We start from the raw sequence: 23,495 nt of genomic DNA, 5'->3' as shown, positions 1-23,495 counted from the left end.
AGGGAATTATGCAACCCTTCAAACGGGTGCCAATTATGTGCCAGCTGGAAGGGTTGGCGAGCAAAGCAGCGACTGGGCAGCAGAAAAGTAAAAGCTCTCAATATTTAAACTCCCACCCTCAGGGCCCCCATGTTATTCGTCTACAACCTCCATAATCCCCATTGGAGTCTCATCTGAGCACCCAAGGCTGGTGAAGATCAGTTCAGTGAACCCCCCAGACCCCTCAAAGCTCCCCCAGATGGCAGAGCCATTGCAGTCAAGCCAAGCCTAACCTGTGCTACACCCAATGTCATGCATAGGAAGTCAGGTGTGGGGCAGGCAAGGACCTGACTCCGTTGAAAGGCTTTCCAGGCACCGGCAATCAACTGCAAAGCCCTGTGATCCGCAGACTGTCAGCTGATCTCGTGAAGCCCCTTGCAAAGCACTCCAGAAGACCTCACAACTGCAAGACTAAAGGATCAGCAGAGCACCTTGAAAGGTGCTTTGCAGGCTGTTCAGTTAATTCTACAGTCTTGATTTCAAACCCTGCAGGCAAAAAAGGGGTCACCTGACATGACCGTGATGTCAGACAACTGACAGCTAGGCGGTTCTAGCCTCATGCTGAATTTGGCAAACAAGAGGGTGGGAGGAGATCCTACCGGCCAGATCCAATTTCCCACCCTTGGTGTAGATAAGACTTAAAAACCATATTTAACCCATAATGCTTTCACGTTTTCAATACCTCCCAATGGAGACTTTTTGAGTACAATCCGATGATTGGTCTCAGACCAGAACGCTGACTGTTCACTTACCATTGATATTATGAGGTAGATTTTTCATCATTGATCCAGATTCACATGCTTCAATGTAAAACACCATCTGCAATTTATGTTAAGAAATAGTGAGACACACTTCTAGATGTTTGGGTAAAGATCTGGTACCTGCTTTTTCTCCCAAGTATCCTTTCCCTTGCCCATAAGCTCATTGACCCATGCCCCATCTCCACCATATAGCGAAGATACTCTTTAATGTTTGATCTATAGATTATTACTGCCCACCATGCCTCTAGACTAGAGGGGGGGGGGAACCGGCTTACTGTGATGTGCAAACCATACCAAGGTAATTAAATCTCAATTACAATCTGAAACCAGCCAGCTTCATCAAATACAACTTGTTTCAACAGCTAACCATAGTTAGTTGAACGCAACACTAAGCAGTAGTTAATCTAACTCAGAAGCTTCCAATCTTCTAGCAAGCACTCACTAACCTTATCCACATAACGCTATTCAGAAATTAGCATCACATGCAAACTGGCCCTACCTATAAGACTTGCAGAAACCAACTTTCACTGAATTGTCCCTAAGTTCAACCCTGGGTTTCTTGAGCATCCTTTCTTGCCTTTTTGAATAGCTGTGCTCATAATAGGTATAAAAAAGGCGCCACCTTACTTCAACTCCACATTTATCAGAATTTGTTGGACCTTATACATGTTTCATATTCACTCAGAAGACGCACCTACCAAGTTCAACAGAACTTACTTCCAGTTAATCAAGCAGAAATAATATAACACTGCCTTAAAAAAACAAATGTTTATTTTCACATTACCCTCCAGAGCAGAATGCATAGAAACCAGCTGGGTGGGAGGAGGAATGGAATGAAGGAAGGGAAGAGGGAAAGATACATGGAAATCAAAGCCTGTAGAAAGAACAATTTCCTTTTCTGGAGAGGCCACTTCCTGGTTCACATAGGTTATTCCCTTAAGGGCGTTTTCCCACCTTAAGGTGTTTTTGAGAATATGCAAACTTAACCCATGTTGACTGATACTTCTCTTTCCAGCTCTGTAAGCTCAGAAAATTTGAACTGGGAGAAACAGAACACTTCCCATTCCAGTTTCAGAACTGTATTACTCCAGGCATGCCAAGGCAAGATTCTCTCAATAGGCAAGAAAAAGGTGGTGATAAAGTCCAATAGGGTTTTTTTAAATATAAAAAAGGGGGAGAGGGAAAGCTTAATCACACCATCTTTCCACACCATCTGTTATTGAGTTTAGGACTCTACTACAACATCCTTTCCAGTAACAATTAGCATTTAGAGCGGAAAAGTTCACAAAGCTGAGTCCTATGCAATTATAATAAAGGTGGAAAATAGTCATTTTACCTTCTGGTATTTTTTGTGATGGTACATATATGAAATGGTCTTGTTCAATTCTTCTACATGGAGCTGTAAAAAACAAGGAAGTACCTGATCATATCCCACTGCTGTCCAGTAAAGTAATAAGAAACACATCAAGCATACAATCAGGCATCTGAAGCACTCCCAGTAAGTTATCCGCAATCTTTACAATAACCCTGCAAGGTGAGCTTGCATTGTCACAATTCCCATATTAACCGATGGAGGCAGGGAAGGCCAAGAATACAACCCCTGCTCTACTGGAAATACTCACTGGGTGTCCTGTCAATGCATTCTCATGGACTAAGCTACCTTTCATGGCTGTTATATATTGCCCAAAGTCCCAAAACAACTACTTTTTTAGCCTTCAATGAGAGAGAGAGAAGTCTAAGATACAGTATGTACTTCATTGTTGACCACTGTAAAAAGAAAAAAGTTACTCGTGTTTTCAACCCTTGTGGATGAGATCATCTATATACGTATACTTTAGTCTTGAAAAAGCAGATCCATAAACATTTCACACTTGCAGGCAATATTGAAGTAGTAAAGGTAAAGGTAAAGGACCCCTGGACAGTTAATGGCAAGGCAATAAGCAACTATTTTACTTTTAAAAGACAACTGAAGGCAGCCCTGTTTAGGGAAGTTTTTAATGTTTGATGCTGTATTGCTTTTAATATTCGGTTGGAAGCTGTCCAGAGTGGCTGGGGAAACCCCACCAGATGGGCGGGGTATAAATAATAAATTATTACTATTATTATTATTATCAAAGGCGACTATCATCTCGGGTCAAGGCAGCTGGCGTTTGTCCACAGACAGCTTTCCGGGTCATGTGGCCAGCATGACTAAACTGCTTCTGGTGCAACAGAACACCGTGATGGAAGCCAGAGTGCACAGAAACACCGTTTACCTTCCCACCGCAGTGGTACCTATTTATCTACTTGCACTGGTGTGCTTTTTAACTGCTAAGTTGGCAGAAGCTGAGACAGAGCAACGGGAGCTCACCCCTTCGCACGGATTCAAACTGCCGACCTTCCAATCAGCAAGCCCAAGAGTCTCAATGGTTTAGACCACCAAATCAACTGAAAATAAACCTTCAATAAGCTGCGGTTAAAAACAAACCATGGTTTAACATCATGTGTCAATGCAGCCAAATTGCAGCTTGAGAAACCAATTGTTTCTAGGCTTGCAAACTAAATCAGTGCTACGTAAGACAGGGAAAAAAAATATTACGTACATCATCAGATGGAAAAGCCAGAAGTCCCGGGGCGCCATGATCGGTGAAATATACAAATACGTGATCCCGAGGGCCACTGCAGAGAGAGAAAGTCTTGTTAATTTCCAATCTTTTACCTAAATTCCAACTTGGTGTTAAAACTATACTGATGAAGAAACAACGGCATTCCATTCTCGCGTCTTTCCAATTACCTTCGTAGTACTTTCCCCGATCCTTTATTCTTCACTGCTTCAGCATCACCTCTGAGCACAGCAAGGAAGTTTGCTGGTGTAACATCCTACAGGTTGGAAAGAGATTCGAAGCTGAAATGCAGCAACAGCAACATTCCTTTTAAAATAAAATAAAAAGTCGACTTCTGCGTGTTGGCTCCTACCCAGCAGAACCATGGCTTTCAAAGAGCGCTCTGGGGAACCCTGCATATTAAAAAAAAATGCTCACCAGCAACACACATCCACAGAACCTTGAAATTTTAGACTGGCTCTCAGTTCATGTGGGGAGATGGAGAGCCCAAGCAGGGTTGAATCATATACCCTGCACCCTTTAATATAGACAGTGTTTCCTCAGAGTTTCTGTGTACTGGCCCATTACTATGAGTGATGGCTGCTTTGTAGGGCAGATTATCCCTAGTAGCTGCACTAGGATGTGGGAGTAACTGGTTGGGCTAGAGTTTTAGGAAATTCAGCGAGTTAAAAAATTCTTATAGGCTAGTGTCAGAGACAGGGTCTCCTGGGTCTTCAGAAACTGTCTTCAAACACCATTAACACTCCAATATCAGTATCTGTCTATAGTATCCCTTTAATAAACCAAACATCTTAGCTTACAAGTTCATCCTGCCTCTACCACAGGTGTCCATCTTACCCCTAAACCTACTATACATGCTACTAGGATGTTTCGAAAGCATTCTGAGTAAACTGATGGCAGTGGGAAGTTAAGGTAGTATAGATAGCTAAACTTAATACAAGTGAGGCTGAGATAAGTGAGTATCCCCAACAGACTTGGAAAGCCAATGGTGAATTACGAATTGATCTCTATGCCCATCAGCTGCAGAACAAAGAACCAATTGCCTGGAAGACTGCCAGGACTTCAGGCTGCAATCCAAGCCTCTGATCTGCCATGCAGGAGGGGGTTTGGATGCAGTGGATTTTGTGCTAGCGGACCGACAGTGTACTTACAATTAACTAGCTTTGCTTCACTTGAAATGCGTGGTTTACATTTAAATTAAGGCAAGGTCGCTAGGTTCTGGACAACAGCGTCAGAACTCTAGTGGCCCACTCTTCAAGTGGGTCAATAAAATCCTGTTTCTTCGGGAAACTTTTGATATTCAAAGCTAGCAATGTTCCTAGGTTACCAAGCGAATAAATCTAGTTCCTACCTCTTTTACATAGTCTCTTGGTGTTCCTTTGTACACATCTGTACCATTGGGCCTGTTGATGATGATGCCTTTGGTTGGATTCCTGAAGTGAGGAAGCGGGCAGGAAATGTTAAAAGTGGCAAAAAGTGAAGTCATTTCTTTTCCGAGTTTTAAAAAAGTGAAAACCTCTACAACATGTAATAATGGGCTATTCCTGTCCAGACAGGGGGGCAGCTGGGTCTACCAGCTGAAGCTGATGGAAGGCATTCCTTGCCACCAAACTGTGCTTCACGCAAACAATCCAGGATTGTTTGAAAACAGGAGACTAAACACTTGAGAAGTGTAGCAGTTGGCCCCCTTCTAACAATGAGCGAAGCCTGCCATTCCGTGAGATGCTTTTGTTAGGTCTTGCAACAGAGACACTAGATTCATATACAGCAGGGGTAGAGAACCTGCAGCCTTGCAGATGTTGTCAAACTACAACTCCCACCAACTTCTTGGGCCTTCAGGCCATGCGCGCCGGGAGTTGTAGTTCAGCAACAAATGAACCACAGGCCACCGGTCCCCCACTCCCAATAGGCAGCAACAGCCCTGCATACTTACTGCTCATTGAAGGCAATGTCGTCATACATCATCACAACGATTTGTTCATCTGGAATGCCATTCCGGTGCACAATTTGATAAGCGTGGCAGGCATCAGCCTGAAAAGACAAAGGGCAGTTTTATTTACTAGGCGATTTTTAAATGTGTTATGGGAAACAGAAAAGTTGTAGCACTGGTCACTGGCCTCAGTGGAAGTCTCTGTTTTCACGCAAAGAGATCTCCAGTTAAACCCGGGACAATCCACCCCAAAGCCCTCTTTCATCACAACGCCGATAGGTTTATAAACCAAACCAACCTGTCACACATTAAACTTGCGCGCAACCACTCATGTTTGTACGGCGCCAGGAAATAAATAAAAAATTTAAATGGCAAAAGGCACAGAAAGGGCAAAAATGGCCCCAAAAGAGTGGGAAAACTGCAAAAATGGAGATAAACGAGCAGGGAAAATGCTAGCAATCCCAGAAGCCTTTGCAACTGCAATCCCATGAATTTTTGAATGAGGAGTATTTTGAGATGGCACCTAAATGCAAGGCATCATCATCTTCCTTGGTTGCTGAGAAACCCAAGAAGCAGCAAGTGGTTTAGAGGGTGTTTGCAGGCTTTTTAAGATGGTGTTCCCCACTATACGTGATTTCATATATACACGTAGTACCCAGGAATGTAACACTCACGTAAGTGGGGAGTCACCTGTAGTTAAAATGAGGCAACGGAAAAACAGAGGCAGGTATTGGCACACTCAAGGGAACCACAAGATATGCAAATATAGGGGGAAATCCTAAGGGGGTCCCCACCCCACCCCAATGTGGACAGAGACTGCTGGACTGTATCCCCTATCATCCTTAATCGCCTGCAATGTGAGCAAGGGCTGATGGGAATTGTAGTCCAACCTCTGAAGCACACCAGGCCCCTCACCCCTGCTATGCAGAAACAAGTCCTGCATCATGTAGGCTTGCATATATGCCAAGAGAACAATTCTCAAGACTTCAGCACGTTCACCTGCAAAGGCCTTTTTATTTCCTTGCCCCTTTCTCCAAGACAGCCAAACACAGATGTTTTAAGTTTCATAATACCACTTTAAGAAATCACTTTCAAAATACTTCAAGCGTTCAGTAAACATTGGAACCTTTTGCAAAAACCCACCACATGGTTTACCAATAACCTGTTTAAACTAGCAGATTCCTACACACACACACACACACACACACACACACACACACACAGCAAGACAGGGGACTGGATTCAGATTTAGCCATGGTTATAGACCTATTGAAACCAATGAGACTTAACAGATTTAAGTCACGTTGATGTCAGGGGGTCTGCTCTAACCACAAGTCTAATTCAATGACATATGGCCAAGGCACCCTTCCTTGCTGAACTTCAATCACATGACAAAGACTTCCTTATTCCAGCAGGCATTTTCCCGGTTTCTTTTTGTGTTCTGGGCCATAAAAGGCAACAGACCACAGTTGGGCTGAGGGTCTCTATGATCTGTTTTTGCATCCTTTCCTACAAATGTTGCCACCCAAATCTGCAGCTTTTGTCTTCTTGATGAAGACTCGCACACTTCTGCACTGGCTGTTATCCTAGCAGAGACTCTGATTACTTCCTAGCTTTATCACGTGCCAAGATGTTGCCCATTATTATCTAAGAAATGCTTTTGGCGAAGGAAAAATAAAGAAGCACCTTTCAAGAGGTGGTCTTCAGAACAAAATCAATGTAGCTTTAGCTAGCTTTATTTTTTTGATAAACATGGATCCCTCTGATAATCCTCTCCCCAGAAAAATGTGCATAAACACATACTCACAAAATTTTACATACAAATCGTTTTACTGCACTGGGGAAAGGATTTTTATTTTTTGGCACCTGATTCACAGACTTCCTGAAGCTCAACCATAGACTCTGCCTAAGAGCATAGGGACCACAGGTTAAGAAACCCTACCCTGGGAAGTTCAAACCCGGAACAAATCAAAGTTACTTAATTGTGCAAGAACCTACATCAGAGACACAGGCTGCTATAAGTCTGTGACAAGCCTTCCTCACATGTCTGACTTTCAGTTTATAGTCCTTGCCTAAAAAAATTAACTTCCTCCTCCCCCCACACAGTGTTGTTCGATCCTCTAACCACAACTGCCTCTCCCTCACCTGCTTGCAATTAAGGTTAGAGAGCTGAGTAGAGATTGCACAAGCTTTCCCACGTAGCTCTGTTTGTGCCAGCCTACTTCTGCACTATAGATGGGGAGGGAAGAAGTGTGCTAGACCTAAACGTCTGTGCAAACCTTTCAGGCTTGCAGGATTACGATGGCACAGAGAACCACAGCAGCCTACCAGTACCACCACGGCTTCAATAAAAACAAAAGAGTCCCCAGAATGCTAGGGTAAGCTTTTCGGACTGCAATATTTAGCAGATTAATCAGCTAGTTTAACAAGCTGGCAAGTAAACTGCCTAATGACTTAATCCCAGTCATTCTTATACTCAGCTCATGTGATGAATGTCCACACTTGAGGATTGCGCCATAGTTATGTGCTGACTTGCAAGTGTAAATATGACCTTCTAGACAGAATCTTCAAAATCACCAGACCATTCAACCCCAGTAGACCCTAGTGACACTACTTCTGCCTAGAGATGGGGAACCTGCAGCTTCCCCCTTTCTTGCTGGGACTCCAACTCCCATTAGCCCCGGCCAACGTGGCCAATAGTCGGGGATGATGGAGGCTGAAGTCAAACCATTTTTGGAGGGCCACAGGTTGCCCATCCCTGCCTTTGGGCTCCAGCAGAGGTGGGGAACTGGATCTGGCCAATGAATTGGATCCCTGATCTCCCACACCCTTCATGGGCCAGATGTCATAGACAGGCAGAGCCACCCACCTGTCAACCACCCAGTGACATCAGGTGACCCATTTTTGCTTGCAAACACAATTAGCTGATTGTGCGAGCAAAGTCTGGTGCTAGCAGGATTTTCTAGGTGCCGCTGATCAGAAGCGCCTGCAAACCCCCTATGGCCCTGGTACATCTTTACCCACCTCACATCTGACATCATTTATGACATCAGGTGTAAGGGAAGTGGGAGTGGCTTGGCCAAAATGCCCTGGTGTTCCAAGTACGAAAGCCGGCAGGCCAGAGGTTCACCACCTGTGTGCTATGTAAGAGAAACCAACTGGTGTTCATGCATGCAAGAGCCAGGAGAGAGAACCCAACTTTGTTCAATGCAACAACTCCCTTCGCCCAGCCAACTCTTACCTGGTGTCTGTAGTTATACCAGGAATTGGAACCAGCGACAATGACAACCCAATGCTTGCCTCCATCCTCAGGGTCCTCCAGGGGAAAGGTGCTGATTCCTAGGACAAAGCTGAGCAGTACTGCTACCTTCAAAGCCATGCTCAACTTCCTTCTTCACAAAGTACAGGAACTATGGGACACAAATAAAATGTCAGACTGGGGGAGGAGTGAGGAAGAAGAGCCACAATCTGCAGATGTCCTTTCAATTTTATTGTGCAGAGCCAGTTTTAAGAGACTGTAGTTCAAAGTCCAGAGGAAGTGGGACACTGGATGTTCTTTCTGGTGTAGGTAAAAACAGAGGCAGTTTGGGTTGTTACTGGGGCTAGTGTGGTCAGGTAGCCCAGTTTTACGAAGGCTTGCTCAGAATTAAGACCCACCCAAGAATTTCCAAGTAAGCATGCACTGGATTGTAAAACAATTCTTGCCAGCAGTTAAAACCGGCAGGAGACAAACTTCCTAGAATTTGCTGTAATTGCATTTCTTTAACCAAGGCGCCATCCTGATGGAGGAAAGGGATGGCTCTGTCTGCCTCAGAATGAAGGAAAAGCAGAAGAGAAATGGCACTGCAGATCTTTTAGCAACCAACACAACAACACTGGTACAGATCATAGCTCTGTGCATGCCAACACATCCCTCAAGACGAAGTCTAGCAGAGGAAGTGAATCTGCAACTTCCTTTTTAAGGCGGGGGAAATGAGGACACACAAATCCAAGATATGGCAGGGAATCTGAACAAGACTTGTTCTCACATATTGTTCATTGTGGCAAATAAAGTATGTGATGCTGCCAATCTAGGAAGGTAGTGCAATAAGGATCACATGTCACAAAATTAGGGCGACATAAGTTCTACTCAAAGTAGGCCAACTGAAATGAAAGTAGGCTCCATTTGCAATACAGTATAAATTTAAAGCAGTATCATACTACTTTTAAACCGTCAGGGCTTATCCTCAAAGAATCCTGGGAAGTGTAGTTTGTTAAGAGTACTGAGAGATGTTAGGCAAACCCCTATTTCCTTCACAGAGCTACAGTCCCAGAGTGGTTTAACCGTCAAACCCTCTTCCCAGGGAACTCTGGGAATTGCAGCTCTGCAAGGGAAATAGGGGTCTCATGACAATTCTCAGCGTCCTTAACTGCAGTTCCCAAGATGCTTTGGGGGAAGTTATGAGACTGTTCAAAGTGAATGTACAATGCATTGAATGTACAGTGCAGATGGGGTTCTTAGTCATCCTTAATGATTTCTAAATAGGACTAGCATTAGATACCACCATTAGTGATTGCATCAAAATAATGATATTAAGTAGATGCTTCATGGTGGCAGTACCGGGGGGGGTACTTTTCTGTGGTGGCCCCAGATTGTAGTGCTCCCTCTGCATGGTGGTACGTATGTTTGGCCCCTGCAAGCTTTTAAAGTAGTTTTTAAATTTATTTTTAAAAATCATTTATTTCAGTCTGTCTTCTTCTAAATAAGGCTTACAGTGTTAGAGAGCCATTTTAAAGATGAATAACTTTTCTATTCATCTAGGATATTTTGTCACTTTTGTTTCCTGTAACTAGCCTATGTTTCTGAAGTAGCTGATTCCGCAAGGTTTTTCCTGTATTTTTTTATGGCGTGCAAGCCGACTTGTTTGAGTTACATCCCCAAATATGCCCTATAGATGATTTTAGAAATAAATAAAACACTCTGGGAGCATGAGCTCCACCCGGAACAGAAGATTCCAGCATGTAGGTTCACGATTCCCATGTAGGTCTAGATGCCATCATACAGTTTTCCAGATTCTGGGCTGAAAGGCCTCCCCCAGCAGGCTCACCCCTGTTCTAAATGAAATGGCCTGTGAATCTATGTGCACCCTCCTCTTCACACTCTCCCTATGCTGCTGGTTCTGTCATCCAGTGGCATTATTTCTTTCAAATCTTTTAGGTAAACAATGCCATCGTTGATTTGCCTAACAAGGAAACCCTTAATTGTTGCAAGGGATTCTGGGATGCTCATGTCTGTGGTTAGCTGCTATCCAGTCCTCCTGTGTGGGTGTGTCTAGCCGCCCCCATCCTAGAAACAGAATGTGCCCTGGAATGCATCAAGACACACCCACTCACAGCTTCTTCACATTGAACAGGAAGATCAATAGCAGTAGGCAAGCTGTCTTCCATGAAAATTAGTCTGGTGCAACCGAATGAGGAACCCTCGGGGTAAGAACACCACATTGCCCAATTTCTCTTGGGTTGCCTTTATCCCTCGTTGGAATAAGTGACAGTGGACAACATAATTATCTCAATTTAGTTATATATGTACACACACACACTGTTATGGAAGTAGGGCAGCTCCAAGATAGAGGAAGGAAGGGTGTGTCTTCCCAAAGATGCAATCGTACTCACGCTCATTGAAAGAGCGACTCACTGGGACTTGCATCTGAATAAAGCCTGTGTAGGATGGGCAAAGACACTGGTCTGTGGTGAGCATGGAAGGAGAGAGGAGGAGCACGGGCCTCTAGGATGATATGCAGCCTGGCAGGAAAGTCTTAGCTCCTTAATCTGAGCTTAGTGAGCACGTTCACGTAGCCCAATGGACAAGGTGGCTGCCCAGTGGGACACAGGAATCATTGCCCACCACCACAGTGTGCAGCTAGGATAAGAATATAGCCAGGCACTGCCTAGTTAGCATTGCTTCCTCCTTCTCTTTGTGAGCAGTTGATGGTACAAAGGGTTTATGGTGTGTGGAGAGGCCTGAGGAGTCTCTGGGACTCAATGGCGTATCATTCTGACGAAGACAAAAGACGACGGTGGGCAGACTAACTCACCAGGCACATACAACCTGTTAAGCTACAAGGAAGCCTGCCCTGAAGTCTACTTCAGTTCAGTACAGTCACTTATTTATATTAAGGTAGACCATTAATAGTACTTTTGGCAAAGGTTTCTCTTTTTAATATTTAAATACATTTAGAGAGTCTATCTGGAGCCAATTAGATCCAACAGATAAATGGCATCAGTTCCATTACTTTACAATAATAGCTAGTGGTTGGGGAAACCCAGCCAGATAGGTGGGGTATAAATAATAAATTTATTATTGTTGTTTTTATTGTTATTATTATTATTATACTTATATAGTGCCTTAAAGCACTTCACGTGTAGTTTCTAGTTATAATCCTTACAACAACCCTATGGAGTAAAACCAGTGTTGTGCGCCATTTTGTGGATGGAGGACAGAGAGAGTCGCTTCCTTAAGGCCACCTATTGTGTTCACAGTAGGTGTGTAATTAAAACCAGGAACTTCCTAGTCCATAGTTTAGGCCCCATCTGCACTATAGATTAAAGAATCATAGAAGTGAAGAGTTGAAGGGAGCCCAAGGGTCACCTAGTCCAACCCCCTGCAATGCAGGAATCTCAACGGAAGCACCCACGACACATGACCATCCAAGCTCTGCTTAAAAACCCCCAAGGAAGGAGAGTCCACAACCTTCAGAGGGAGACTGTTCCGCTGTTGAACAGCTCTTCCTGTCAGAAAGTGCTTCCTGATGTTTAGCCAGAATCTCCTTTCTTGTAACCTGAACCCACTGGTTCGAGTCCTACCCTCCAGAGCAGGAGAAAACAAGCTTGCTCCATCTTCCTCGTGACAGACCTTGAGATATTTGAAGATAGCTATCATATCTCCTCTTATCCAGGCTAAACAAACCCAACTCTTTCAACCTTGTTCTTCATTAGCTTTGGTTTCCAGACCCTTGATCATTTTGCTTGCCCTCTTCTGCACAAGTTTGAGCTACAGTATGATACCACGTCAAACATTAATCACTTCTCCCAAAGAATCCTGGGAACTCTAGCTTGTAAAGGGTGCCGAGAGTTGTTAGGCAACCCCCTATTGCCCTCACAACTCTCAGCATCCTTAAATTATCATTCCCAGGATTCTTTGGGGGAAGCCATGAGAATTTGAAGTGGTATGATACTGCTTTAAATGTGTAGCGTATATGAGGCCATTACCAAACAACAGTTCTCCCAATAACTTGCTACTGCTCATGGTATGAAAGTACAGATACTAGGATGTGTTAAACCAAACATCCCCAAACTGCGGCCCTCCAGATGTTTTGGCCTACAACTCCCATGATCCCTAGTTAATAGGATCAGTGGTCAGGGATGATGGGAATTGTAGTCCAAAACATCTGGAGGGCCGAAGTTTGGGGATGCCTGTGTTAAACTCTGTGTGGGCACTCGCATGTGTGCAAAAGTATGAGGGGGCATGGGCATAGCCAGGATTTATGTTAGGGTAAAGGAAAGGGGCCCCTGACCATCAGGTCCAGTCGTGTCCGACTCTGGGGTTGCGGCGCTCATCTCGCTCTATAGGCCGAGGGAGCCAGCGTTTGTCCGCAGACAGCTTCCGGGTCATGTGGCCAGCATGACAAAGCTGCTTCTGGCGAACCAGAGCAGCGCACGGAAACGCCGTTTACCTTCCCGCCGGAGCAGTACCTATTTATCTACTTGCACTTTGATGTGCTTTCGAACTGCTAGGATGGCAGGAGCTGGGACCGAGCAACGGGAGCTCACCCCTTTGTGGGGATTCGAACCGCCGACCTTCTGATCAGCAAGCCCTAGGCTCTGTGGTTTAACTCACAGCGCCACCTGGGTCCCTTCCCTTATGTTAGGAGGGGCAGGCTTTTGTTAGGAGGGCAGAAACTCAATTTTTTATTGATTTTGGGGCAGCAACTGCCCCCCCCCCCGGCTACACCCATGGGGGTGGGTGGGGGGAGAAGCCACACAGCACAGCTAGCTCTGTTAAGAAGTGTTATCTGTTTAAACTAGTTGGCCTGGATACACAACTAATGCTTATAATAAATTACCTCAGCCAAGTCACGTTATGCCTGAATCATCAGAAAAGAATCACAACAGGAAGAAAAGGTCAATTCGGCTAAAGTTTGCATAAGATCTTCTGCCTCCTCATAAAGGATTATACACTCTGAACAAAGAAAGAAAGGTGACAAGAAATCCAAGGACATTAACCACATGAAGTCGCCCCCCACCTCATTTGGAATAAAAAGTAGAGGTAGACTTCTTGAAGTGTTCCTAAGCTCCCACTTCTTTTTGGAGGGAGCAGAAACCACTGAATTACAGCCATATGCCTCTGCCCCCTCTTTTTTTCCATTCTTGGGCTCTACTGGTCTATGAAGACTGGGAAGTGCCATCTTCACAGTTGCCAAACCACCAAGAGGAGAAGATGGCAACCAGGAGTTCGTGGCTTGAGTACCAAAGGCAGCCAAAAATTGTGAACCCCCACTATTTTTAAAAAGTCTTTTGCAGTGAGGTTTTGGAGAGATCCTGTTTAAGAAAGTCAGCGGCAAAAAGAGCTGAGCACTTCTTTGGACCTTGGTCCTTGCTTTCAGCCAGCATATGGGTGTTGAATGATTGTGTAAAAGTGTCATTATTGTTTCACTGTACCTTTAAGAGTCAGGAAAGATTTAATGACTGGGGCTCTGCAGCTGTGGAGCAGCTCTACAGGTGTTGCTGTGAAGCTGATGATGCAGGGTATATCAGGGGTGTTGTGTGTTGCCTCTGTGCTGGGCGTTTTCCCAGTGTGCTCTAGGTGGGTGGTTTGGTTGTGTGGGTATTCTGTGTAAGCCTAATTTAATTTTTTTTGTAATTTTTCCTTTCTCCATTAAACCAAGCATTTGTCTTGGTCTCTATGTGTAAGTTTCTCAACCAGTTTCTGCTGATTTTGCTTTTAACCCTAACAATGGGAATGTGCACAACTATCAGAAGCAGTGAACACACTATCAAGTAGTTAATCATTTTCCTTCCATCTACAACTATTTTGCACTTGGGTCATTTCAGCCAAGGAGATCAATACAAGGCTGTGGTGCAGCCTTTGCCAACCTATGCCCTCCAGATGTGTGGGATGACAACTTCCATAGGCCCCAGGCAGTACGGTGGTAGTCCAAAATATCTGGCATTATTTTGGCAAAGGCTGCTGTTTGCATTTTGAGTTGTTCTTGTGCGGGAAAATTTGCTGCAGAGCCATTTCCTTCCTTCCTTCCTTCCTCCCCCCCACCCCCCACCCCAAGTCTTATAACACAATATGAAGAGGTTGATGCTATTTAGCAGTTCGAAAGTTACCGGTAAGTCCGAACACAGGGACAGCCAACCTAACGAACTCAAGGTTTTGTTGGACAACAATGCCTATCATTCCTGATCAATTGCCATACAAGCTGGGGCTAATGGGAGTTGGAATCCAACAACGTCTGGAGGTTGTCTATCGTCACCGTAATGTTTGCTCAGCCTAACTCTCCCTTTTTGCAGTAGTGGGAAGTGATTTTCTGCAGGGCTGGGGAATGTGAGAGAATTAAGAAAGCACGTTTTTTCTTCTCATCTTATCAGAGTGTGTGTGTGTGTGTGTGTGTGTAAGAGAGAGAGAGAGAGAGAGAGAGAGAGAGAGAGAGAGAGAGAGAGAGAGAGAGAGAGAAGGACCCCTTTTTTCACTTTCATCTCAACCTAATTATACCATAGGTAAAGGTAATGTTCTTTGGTTTTCTCCTTTCTGTGCAGCATGGTTCTTAGACTGGGACAACTTATCTGATAACAATGAGGTCAGATTTGAAATGAAGACTAAACTATAATGTGGGCACAACTGGTGATAAAATCGATATTATCAGATCCCAGACTTGATCAGAGAACAATAGCAAAACTAAGCACCCGACAAATTTTAAATAGAAATCACCAAAAGCCAATTGCCTTTGGTTTGAATTCCATTGTCTTTCCTAGATAAAGTACGATGGAATTTCAATCAAACATATGGAATGTTAAACATTGCCAAAAAGAAATTGCACTAGAGTTTGCCTCCCCCTCTGTTCTTTTTCACAGACCAGGATAAGTTGGTTCTGATGAAGCTACCTGATAAATATTTTATTAAGATAGTATAGGCCATTTTTATTTATTTCACATATGCAGTAACCTGGCCAGTTTCCCATGCGTGGTGTTAAACCGTAATAGAATATACAAGCTACAAGAAAGGATATTCTGACTAAACATTTGACAAAACTTCCAGACAGTAAGAGCAGTTCCACAGTGGAACAGACTCCCATGAGAAGTGGTGGACTCTCCTTCCTTGGAGTTTTAGAAGCAGAGGTTGGATGGCCATCTGTCATGGATGCTTAGCTGAGATTCCTGCATTGCAGGGGGTTGGACTAGATGACCTGTGGGTCCCTTCCAACTCTAAGACTATGATAACACACCACAATGTAACAATATTTGGAATCAACTTTTTTAAAAAATCTCACAAAATGAATTTTGAAGTATTTTTTAAAAGAATAATAAAAGTTGGCTTCCTTCATTCTAAACCTTAGTGTTTTCTGCACTGCCTCTGGAGAAGCCTCTGTGGGCGTCATGGAAGGATTGTATTCTTTAGGCACACACTCTGCCCACACAAGGGGCTGGCTAGGCCTGTTGAACCATGGGAGGAAACTGCATGGAATTGAAGGTTCACCCTACAACAAACACCCGGCACTCCCTTTTGATCATAACAACCAAACAGCCCTGCCACATCAGACCAAAAGCCAATCTAGTCTAACATCCTGTTACCCACAGTAGCCAGAGTCAGGTGCTTGTCTGCGAAGCCACAGACTTCACAGGGAAAGGTTTGCATTAGATAACAAGCTGTGTTTGGAGGGGACAATTGTCTTGTCAACTCATCTCAACCAAGCTTCCCTTTCATACAGCTTCAGAACTACACAAATACTAGAAAAGGATACCACTTCACTCATGTTGAAACTCCTGAATGGCAGGACAAAATAATGCTTCTTACACCACTACATGCTACACCCTTGGTTAAGCGATTTACAAGAGGAGCCAGTTCAGCCAAGTAATTGACAAATGTCGTCACAAATATACAGCCTTCCAAAGCCAACCTTATGTTTCAGGGTGTGCGCCTACTAACCTCACCGCAACTCAGTTTCACGCACACCTCCAAGGAGCAGCGATGGCAGAGGGAGAATCGGAGACAGTGTCTATATTAAGTTCTGCACCACTTGCATGTCACAGGACGATTTGTTCAATCTTTATTTAAAAGAAAGAAAGGGAACCTGTGATCTTCCAAGTGTTAATGGATTTCCAGCATGGCTGGAGGTTTATGTTAAGTAATATGTTTGACTGTTGAATGTGTAAGTGAATGTCCAGAGCCATGGTTCCCAATATGGGGCACACGCCCCACAGGAGGGCAATGTAATTTTTAATTTTTTATTTTGGAAGCTTGTTAATGGCCTTTCTCCATGTGAATAGGAGTTCACTTTTTGAATAATTAGAATTATATGTCACTGGGGGGGGGCAGGGGGGGAAACAGGATTTTAGAGATGCTTAGGTAGGGCATGGCCCAAAAAAAGATTGGGAACCACTGGTTTAGAAACAATGGATAGAACAAACACCGTTAGCTGTACTGCTAGATAAGTGTTTAATGGTTATTGTATTTGCATTTGTTTAAAAGCCAATACAATTTTTGGGTTTTTTTGAAGCGTGGAGAACGGTACTGCTCAACAACAAATCAAAATTGCCTCACCAAACTGGAATAAAGCCCATCTAGTCTCCCTCAATGACTAGCCAAACCCTGCTGGGAAATTTCCCAGCAGGGACCAGGCACGGCGTTAATAACTATTTCTGTTGTTTGTCTTCAGCATCCAATAATATGTCTGCACAAAGGGGAGATACCCAGCCTGTAAACAAAAAGTTCAATTTTGTCATCATGACTGATGGCTTTTGACAAATTTATACAAAACGGGTCACTGGATGGCTGGTTTGTGGGAAAGTAATTCCTTATGAATTCTCTCAACACAAGGCAGAACTAGTTCCTGCTTTAGTCTTCCCTGAACCTACTGGCAGTTTCACCAAGGCACATGGCTTCGATAGTTCAAGCACACCGACTGCACCAGTACAAAGTGTTAAAAATTGTGGGTCTCTTATACATGGATAGTGCATAGGGGGTACAAGCGATTGGTGGCAGCTGCGAGCAGGAGATTTTGAGTGGCAATTGGGCGGGTGACTGGTGTCTGCGGCAAGGGCTGCTTGCGATTGGCTGTTGCTGCAGCAACTGGGCGGTCGAGGTGTGCGATTGGCAGTGGCGGTCAGGCAGTTGAGCGTTTTTTGGCAATCCCCCCCCCCCGAGCTTAACAACTCTGGGCAATCTCCCCCCATTTCCTTAATTTGGAGTCCCCCCCCAAATAGGGGTCTTATACATGGGAAAATACAGTACATTATACATTACAAGTTCTTCACTGCCTATTATTGGTTCCTGTTTGCAAACAACTTTCAAAAGCAAGCCTGTGGCTAAATATTTACACTTGTGGAATTTTAAGTTTATCTCTAAACTCTCTTATCACCTATTGCACAAGGTACAGAGCTGAACACCAAACCAACTCCTCCCCCACTCAGGACTCAACATGACAAGGGTTACAATACCAGAGAAATGTGACTGAGTTCCAGGAAAAGGCATTACCTAAAGTCCTCCCACATCTTAAAATGGAAACAGCATGCCTGGTTGGAAAAGATATACAACCCACTGCCTCACCCCAAAGCGCACAGAGGGGTGTACAGTAATCAGAGTTCCTCCAGGGTGGTATTCCACTAAGTTTCACTCAGAGCTCACAAAATGAAATTAATGGACCTAACTTAGAATCATAGAATTGTAGAGTTGGAAGGAACCTCGGGGGTCATCTATTCCAGCATTGCAAGAAGATGCAGGCAGCCTCTAATGGGGAACTGAACCCATGACCTTGGAGTTATCAAGCACCACACTCTAGCCAATCGGGAGTTAACGAATTTCAGTGGGGCTCCTCTGAGTAAAACATTATCAAAAACCTGTTGCTCAGTTGGACTTATGAGTACAAAAGTAATGCAAGTGATTTGGGGGGGGAGGGGGGGAGTATATGCATAAAAGCTTCAATCTACGGAAACAAATGGGTTCCAGAGCGCCTGAGTAGGATCAGGTTGTCCATACATAAAGAAATTCAATATAACCCCAACAACCTGGGGATGATGCATAGATTTGTGTGGGGTTTTTTTGTGGTGTGTGTGCACGTGACCCACATCGGTAGAAACTACTGCTGTCCATGTTGTTGTTGTTGTTGATTAAATTGGTGCTCCGCCTTTGTATCCGTAGATCTCAGGGCGGCGCACAACACGAAAATCACAAGGTTGTTGCGGCTAGTGCGGTGCGGTCCCACTGCAGCCCTCGCCCCCCACAACTGGCAACCCAAATTTAAGGGGAGGGGGACGCATAACGCTTCTATACAATGCTCCATATACACGCGCGCACCGTTAAGACTTAGGCCCCGGCCCCGACGCTTACCAAAAGCTAGAAGGAGAGAGAGAGAGTCGTCGTCGTCGCTGCTGCCACCCGTTTTCTCCCGCCCGCCCCGCGCTCTGCAAACACAGGAAACCGAAACCCGGCGGTGGCGGAGGCAGCGGCAGCGGCAGAGGTTCGTGCGGCCGCGCGAGACACTTATAGGCGAGGAGCGCAGGGGCGGGGCAAGAGCGTGACAGGCAGGCCTCGAGACCACTGGCTGGGCGGCGAGGGGGTCGGCCCACATCGGACGGGATGGCGATCCCTATGGAACGGGCGGTGCATGTCGGGAATGGGAGGCCTCCGTAGCCGAGCGCTTCTGGGGGCGTGGCTCCCGCTAAGGGGGAAAGCCTCGCTCACAGCACAGGGCAGTCGGCCGTCCCTGCGAGGTAGGCCGCTCGGGGCTCAGCGGGGCTTAGTGCCTCGTGGGCGTGAGGATAAAAAGGGGGCTGCCTTGAACTTCTGGGCGGAAGGGTGGGCTATACCTGTAATAATAATAACTATTATTATTATTTTTGCAGTAATAATGATAATACATCTTAATAATAATGATTTATATCTTATGCCCATTTAAAATGCGTTTTTTGTGGGGGCGGCCCTATTGGTTGTTTTTATTTTTGTTATGTATTTTGTGGTTTTATATCTCGATTTTATTATGTGACCCCCTAGTATAGGGCGGTATATAAACTCAATAAATGATGATGATGGTGTCTGAAATCAGTTTAGCTCGACTTCACATCTCGCTCAAAGCACAATCCCTGTGTACGTTTTAACACACTGAGTTCCATGGGAAACACGGGGGGGGGGCTTTTATTTTCACAACAACCTTGTGAGGTAGGTTAGGCTGAGAGGAGGTGACTGGCCCAAGGTCACCCTCTGGGCTTCATGGCTGAAGTGAGGTTTTGAACTTGGGTCTCCCAGGTTCTCAAATAGTTTAATCACCAGTCACATGGGTTGGCAAACTGGCTCCCTATCATTAGACAAGAGTGTGGAGGCTGTTGTCAGGCAACTGGTTTTTTTTAGGGAGGGTAGGATTTTTTCTCTCAGCTTGGCTGGCCTTCGGTATTGATATTTACCTTTATTTGGAGGTGAGGGGCCAGTTTTTTGTTCTGCCCCAGAGAACAAAATATCTTTGGACAGGTCTAGAGGTCAATGTGGTTCCACTACACAAACTACTTCAAAAACATTTTAGAAGTTTCAGTGACCTCTGCTGGATGAAAACTGAAATTCCATTTGCTGGAGAAGGAAGTTTCAGTTTGAAACATATTTTTAATTTTTAATCTCTATTTCGCTCTTGCACCAACTTTTCTTCCCAGCTTTATAACCATGGCAACTTGGTAAAGTACTTAAGTCACACTGATTCAGCTTTATAATGTAGGGATAGCCAGTTCATCGGGTACATTAAATAGACTTTCTCCATATTAATAGTTAATAAATGAACTATGTTGAGGTAAAATATATCCCAACTATTGTTGCAGCCATTAATCTCCCTCTCTCTTCTGACTGCAGAGATAAATGTTTTGCCCAAAACAGCCCATTCTGAAAAGCAGTGCTATTTTTCTAGAAAAAAGGTGCCTTGTCTTATAATGACACTGGTGCCAGGACTGAGTTCCTGTGAGCTCCCCCTGGAATAAAAGCCCTGCTGAAAAGTATAAAATGAGTTGGAAAAAATGTTTAAATGAAAAAATGTTTAAAATGACATTTGTGAAAAAACCAGAAGCCTTTTTATTGGGAATTTTTTATTAGGAATTTTAGATTCAGAAATACCAAAGGAGCAGACAGCTGCGCGGATGCTGTTAGTCCAAAGATGGAAGGAAGATAAAGTACCTGCAAGAGAAGAATGGCTGATAAAGATGATGAACTATGCCGAAATAGCAAAAATGATTGGGAAGATCAGAGATCAAGAAGATAACAAATTTAATAAAGAATAGGGAACAGTTTATAAGTTACCTAAAAGAACACTGTAAACAAGTAAAAACATTGGCAGGATTCTAAAAAAACACACACTTGCACTGTAGCAAGAAATATGGTGAGAACTGAGGGTTAAGAAAATATGAAGAATATTATATGATGCAGTTGGAAAAGAATAATTATGGAAACCATGGAGGGGTGGAGGGAAGTCCAGGGATTCAGAGAATCCTATATGTATGACATTTGTGAAGCTAACTGTTAAAATTAGTAGAAGTAATTCTAAAATTCTAAAAGTAGAACTTAGTCAGATACTACCCAAAGGCATCACTAGCTCAGATGCCAATTCACTTTCACTACAAGCTTATGATATTGATATTGTATTGTTATGAGTTTGTACCGTAGGTACTAGGACACTCCTAGTAGTCCTGGCTCTAGTAGGAGCTAGAATTTAATTAAGGCTCGGTGTTAAGAATAGGTGCCAGATTCCTTTGTATTACGGTAAGTTGTGTGCAATACACTTTTAATCCCCTGGAATTAAAAAACTAATTAAGGATTTAAAAGCCAATTAAACTAGGGTAAACTTCATTGATGCTTTTGAATTATGGTGCTGGAGGAGACTCTTGAGAGTCCCATGGACTGCAAAAAGATCAAACCTATCCATTCTGAAGTAAATCAGCCCTGAGTGCTCACTGGAAGGACAGATCCTGAAGCTGAGGCTCCAATACTTTGGCCACCTCATGAGAAGAGAAGACTCCCTGGAAAAGACCCTGATGTTGGGAAAAATTGAGGGCACTAGGAGAAGGGGACGACAGAGGACGAGATGGTTGGACAGTGTTCTCGAAGCTACGAACATGAGTTTGACCAAACTGCGGGAGGCAGTGGAAGACAGGAGTGCCTGGCATGGTCTGGTTCATTGGGTCACGAAGAGTCGGACACTACTAAACAACAACAAAGCTTCATTGTGAGATGATAGTTTGTGGGATGAGCCATTAAGAGGACAAAGCATCAAAGAGACTGTGTGAGATAGCAAATGGTTGAGGCCTCTCCCTCGAGTTAGACAATAAAACCAGATTAGAGAGGTTTAGACTGTGAGAAGCAATGTGAGTTATGGGTTATGTGACTGAGATGCAAAGCAGCAAGCAGACCATGATGTCTGATGTCTGTTTGAATCCAGGGTTGCAAGCTGTGGGAAAAGCAAGACCAGGCATAGGCAAACTTGGCCCTCCAGATGTTTTGGGACTACAACTCCCACCATCCCTAGCGAACAGGACCAGTGGTCAGGGATGATAGGAGTTGTTGTCCCAAAACATCTGGAGGGCAGAGTTTGCCTATGCCTGAGCAAGACCCTCTTGGGATGTTAATCCTTTAACCCCTCCATCGTAGGCTCAGGTTGTATATATGTGTAAATAAACCATATATCATAAAAACAACATAGTCTGGCGGGCCTTCTGGCGGTTCCCTCACTGCGAGAAGCAAAACTACAGGGAACCAGGCAGAGGGCCTTCTCGGTAGTGGCACCCGCCCTGTGGAATGCCCTCCCATCAGAGGTCAGAGAGATAAACAACTACCTGACATTTAGAAAATACCTAAAGGCAGCCCTGTTTGGGGAAGTTTTTAGTCTGTGATATTTTAATGTATTTTGATGTGTGTTGGAAGCTGCCCAGAGTGGCGGGGGAGACCCAGCCAGATGGGCGGGGCATAAATAATAATAATTTATTTATTATTATTATTATTATTATTATTATTATTATCTCCCCCTGTGCTTCATTTCCAAAAGGAAACACAAACCCTGGGTAAGCTTGCATGGAATCCCTGGAATCTCACACCACTCAGATATTGGGGTGGCATGTAACAGCATTTTGCAAGCCACATTGAGCAGTCTGCAATGGAATGAAAATCCCAAAATACATGTATACACAATGGGACAACAGCAGGTGCGTATCTTGAGTTCATGGACACACTTCACCAGAATCAAATGGGCTGGGGTGTAACACTGGACAGCAGACAGGCTATCTGATCATTATTCCTGCCCATGCCCAGCCAATATAGTACTATAACCAATGAAGTTGTGGCCTGTTTGCACCCATAACTAAGACCTGCATCTGCACCATACATTAAAGCACTTTTATACAACTTTGAACAGCTTCCAAAGATTCCTGGGAACTGTAGTTTCTGAAGGGTTCTGAGATTTGTTATGAAGACTCCTATTCCCTTCCCAGAACTACAGTTTGACAGAGTAGCTTGTCAATCTTGCTCCCCAGGGAACCCTGAGAATTCTAACTATGAGGATTGAAGAAAAAGGGTCATGCAGCTCATAAACTCTGGAATTCGCTACCACAACATGTAGTAATTTTCACCAACTTTTAAAGCTTTAAAGGAGGATTAGGAAACCTCATGGAATATGAGGCTATTAAATACTGAACTACTTGTCATACTTGTTCCCATATGATGAAAACATCATCAATATAGTGTTACCGCACCTAAAGTGATTGCAAAAATGGATTGCAAGAAACAAAAATACATTTAATATCAATGTCCTCTGTAGAGATTAGTTTTCTAAGATAAAAATCAATGTTTGATCTCTGCTTCAGTCCTATTTAAAACATGGTGGCATCATCATCTGCTCACCATCCACATGAGCAGAGGACACTTCTGTGGCTATCTGCTAG

The 23,495-nt window shown here is 44.1% G+C and overlaps 1 protein-coding gene across 2 annotated transcripts in view; it reads right to left on the bottom strand.

Moving 5' to 3' along the window:
* LGMN (legumain) overlaps window positions 1-19,071 on the bottom strand; it is a 29,161-nt gene extending 10,090 nt beyond the window's left edge. The window contains exons 1-9 of one of the 2 annotated variants that reach the window (XM_035107142.2): window positions 18,922-19,061; window positions 16,522-16,640; window positions 8,575-8,743; window positions 5,337-5,434; window positions 4,755-4,836; window positions 3,574-3,659; window positions 3,383-3,458; window positions 2,137-2,199; window positions 792-858 (exon numbers count right to left, since the gene is read on the bottom strand). In XM_035107142.2, coding sequence (XP_034963033.1) covers window positions 792-858; window positions 2,137-2,199; window positions 3,383-3,458; window positions 3,574-3,659; window positions 4,755-4,836; window positions 5,337-5,434; window positions 8,575-8,712 — 610 coding nt within the window. In that variant the 5' untranslated portion in view covers window positions 8,713-8,743; window positions 16,522-16,640; window positions 18,922-19,061. Of the gene's footprint in view, window positions 1-791; window positions 859-2,136; window positions 2,200-3,382; window positions 3,459-3,573; window positions 3,660-4,754; window positions 4,837-5,336; window positions 5,435-8,574; window positions 8,744-16,521; window positions 16,641-18,921 lie in introns of both variants that reach the window. The other variant, XM_035107132.2, reaches the window with a different exon arrangement.
* Between the last annotated feature and the right edge of the window lie 4,424 nt (window positions 19,072-23,495).

This window comes from Zootoca vivipara, chromosome 1, assembly GCF_963506605.1.
Source record: "Zootoca vivipara chromosome 1, rZooViv1.1, whole genome shotgun sequence".
Lineage (NCBI taxonomy): Eukaryota > Metazoa > Chordata > Lepidosauria > Squamata > Lacertidae > Zootoca > Zootoca vivipara.
The sequence above is the reverse complement of the archived record's forward strand: the minus strand, read 5'-3'. Positions and strand labels throughout refer to the sequence as shown.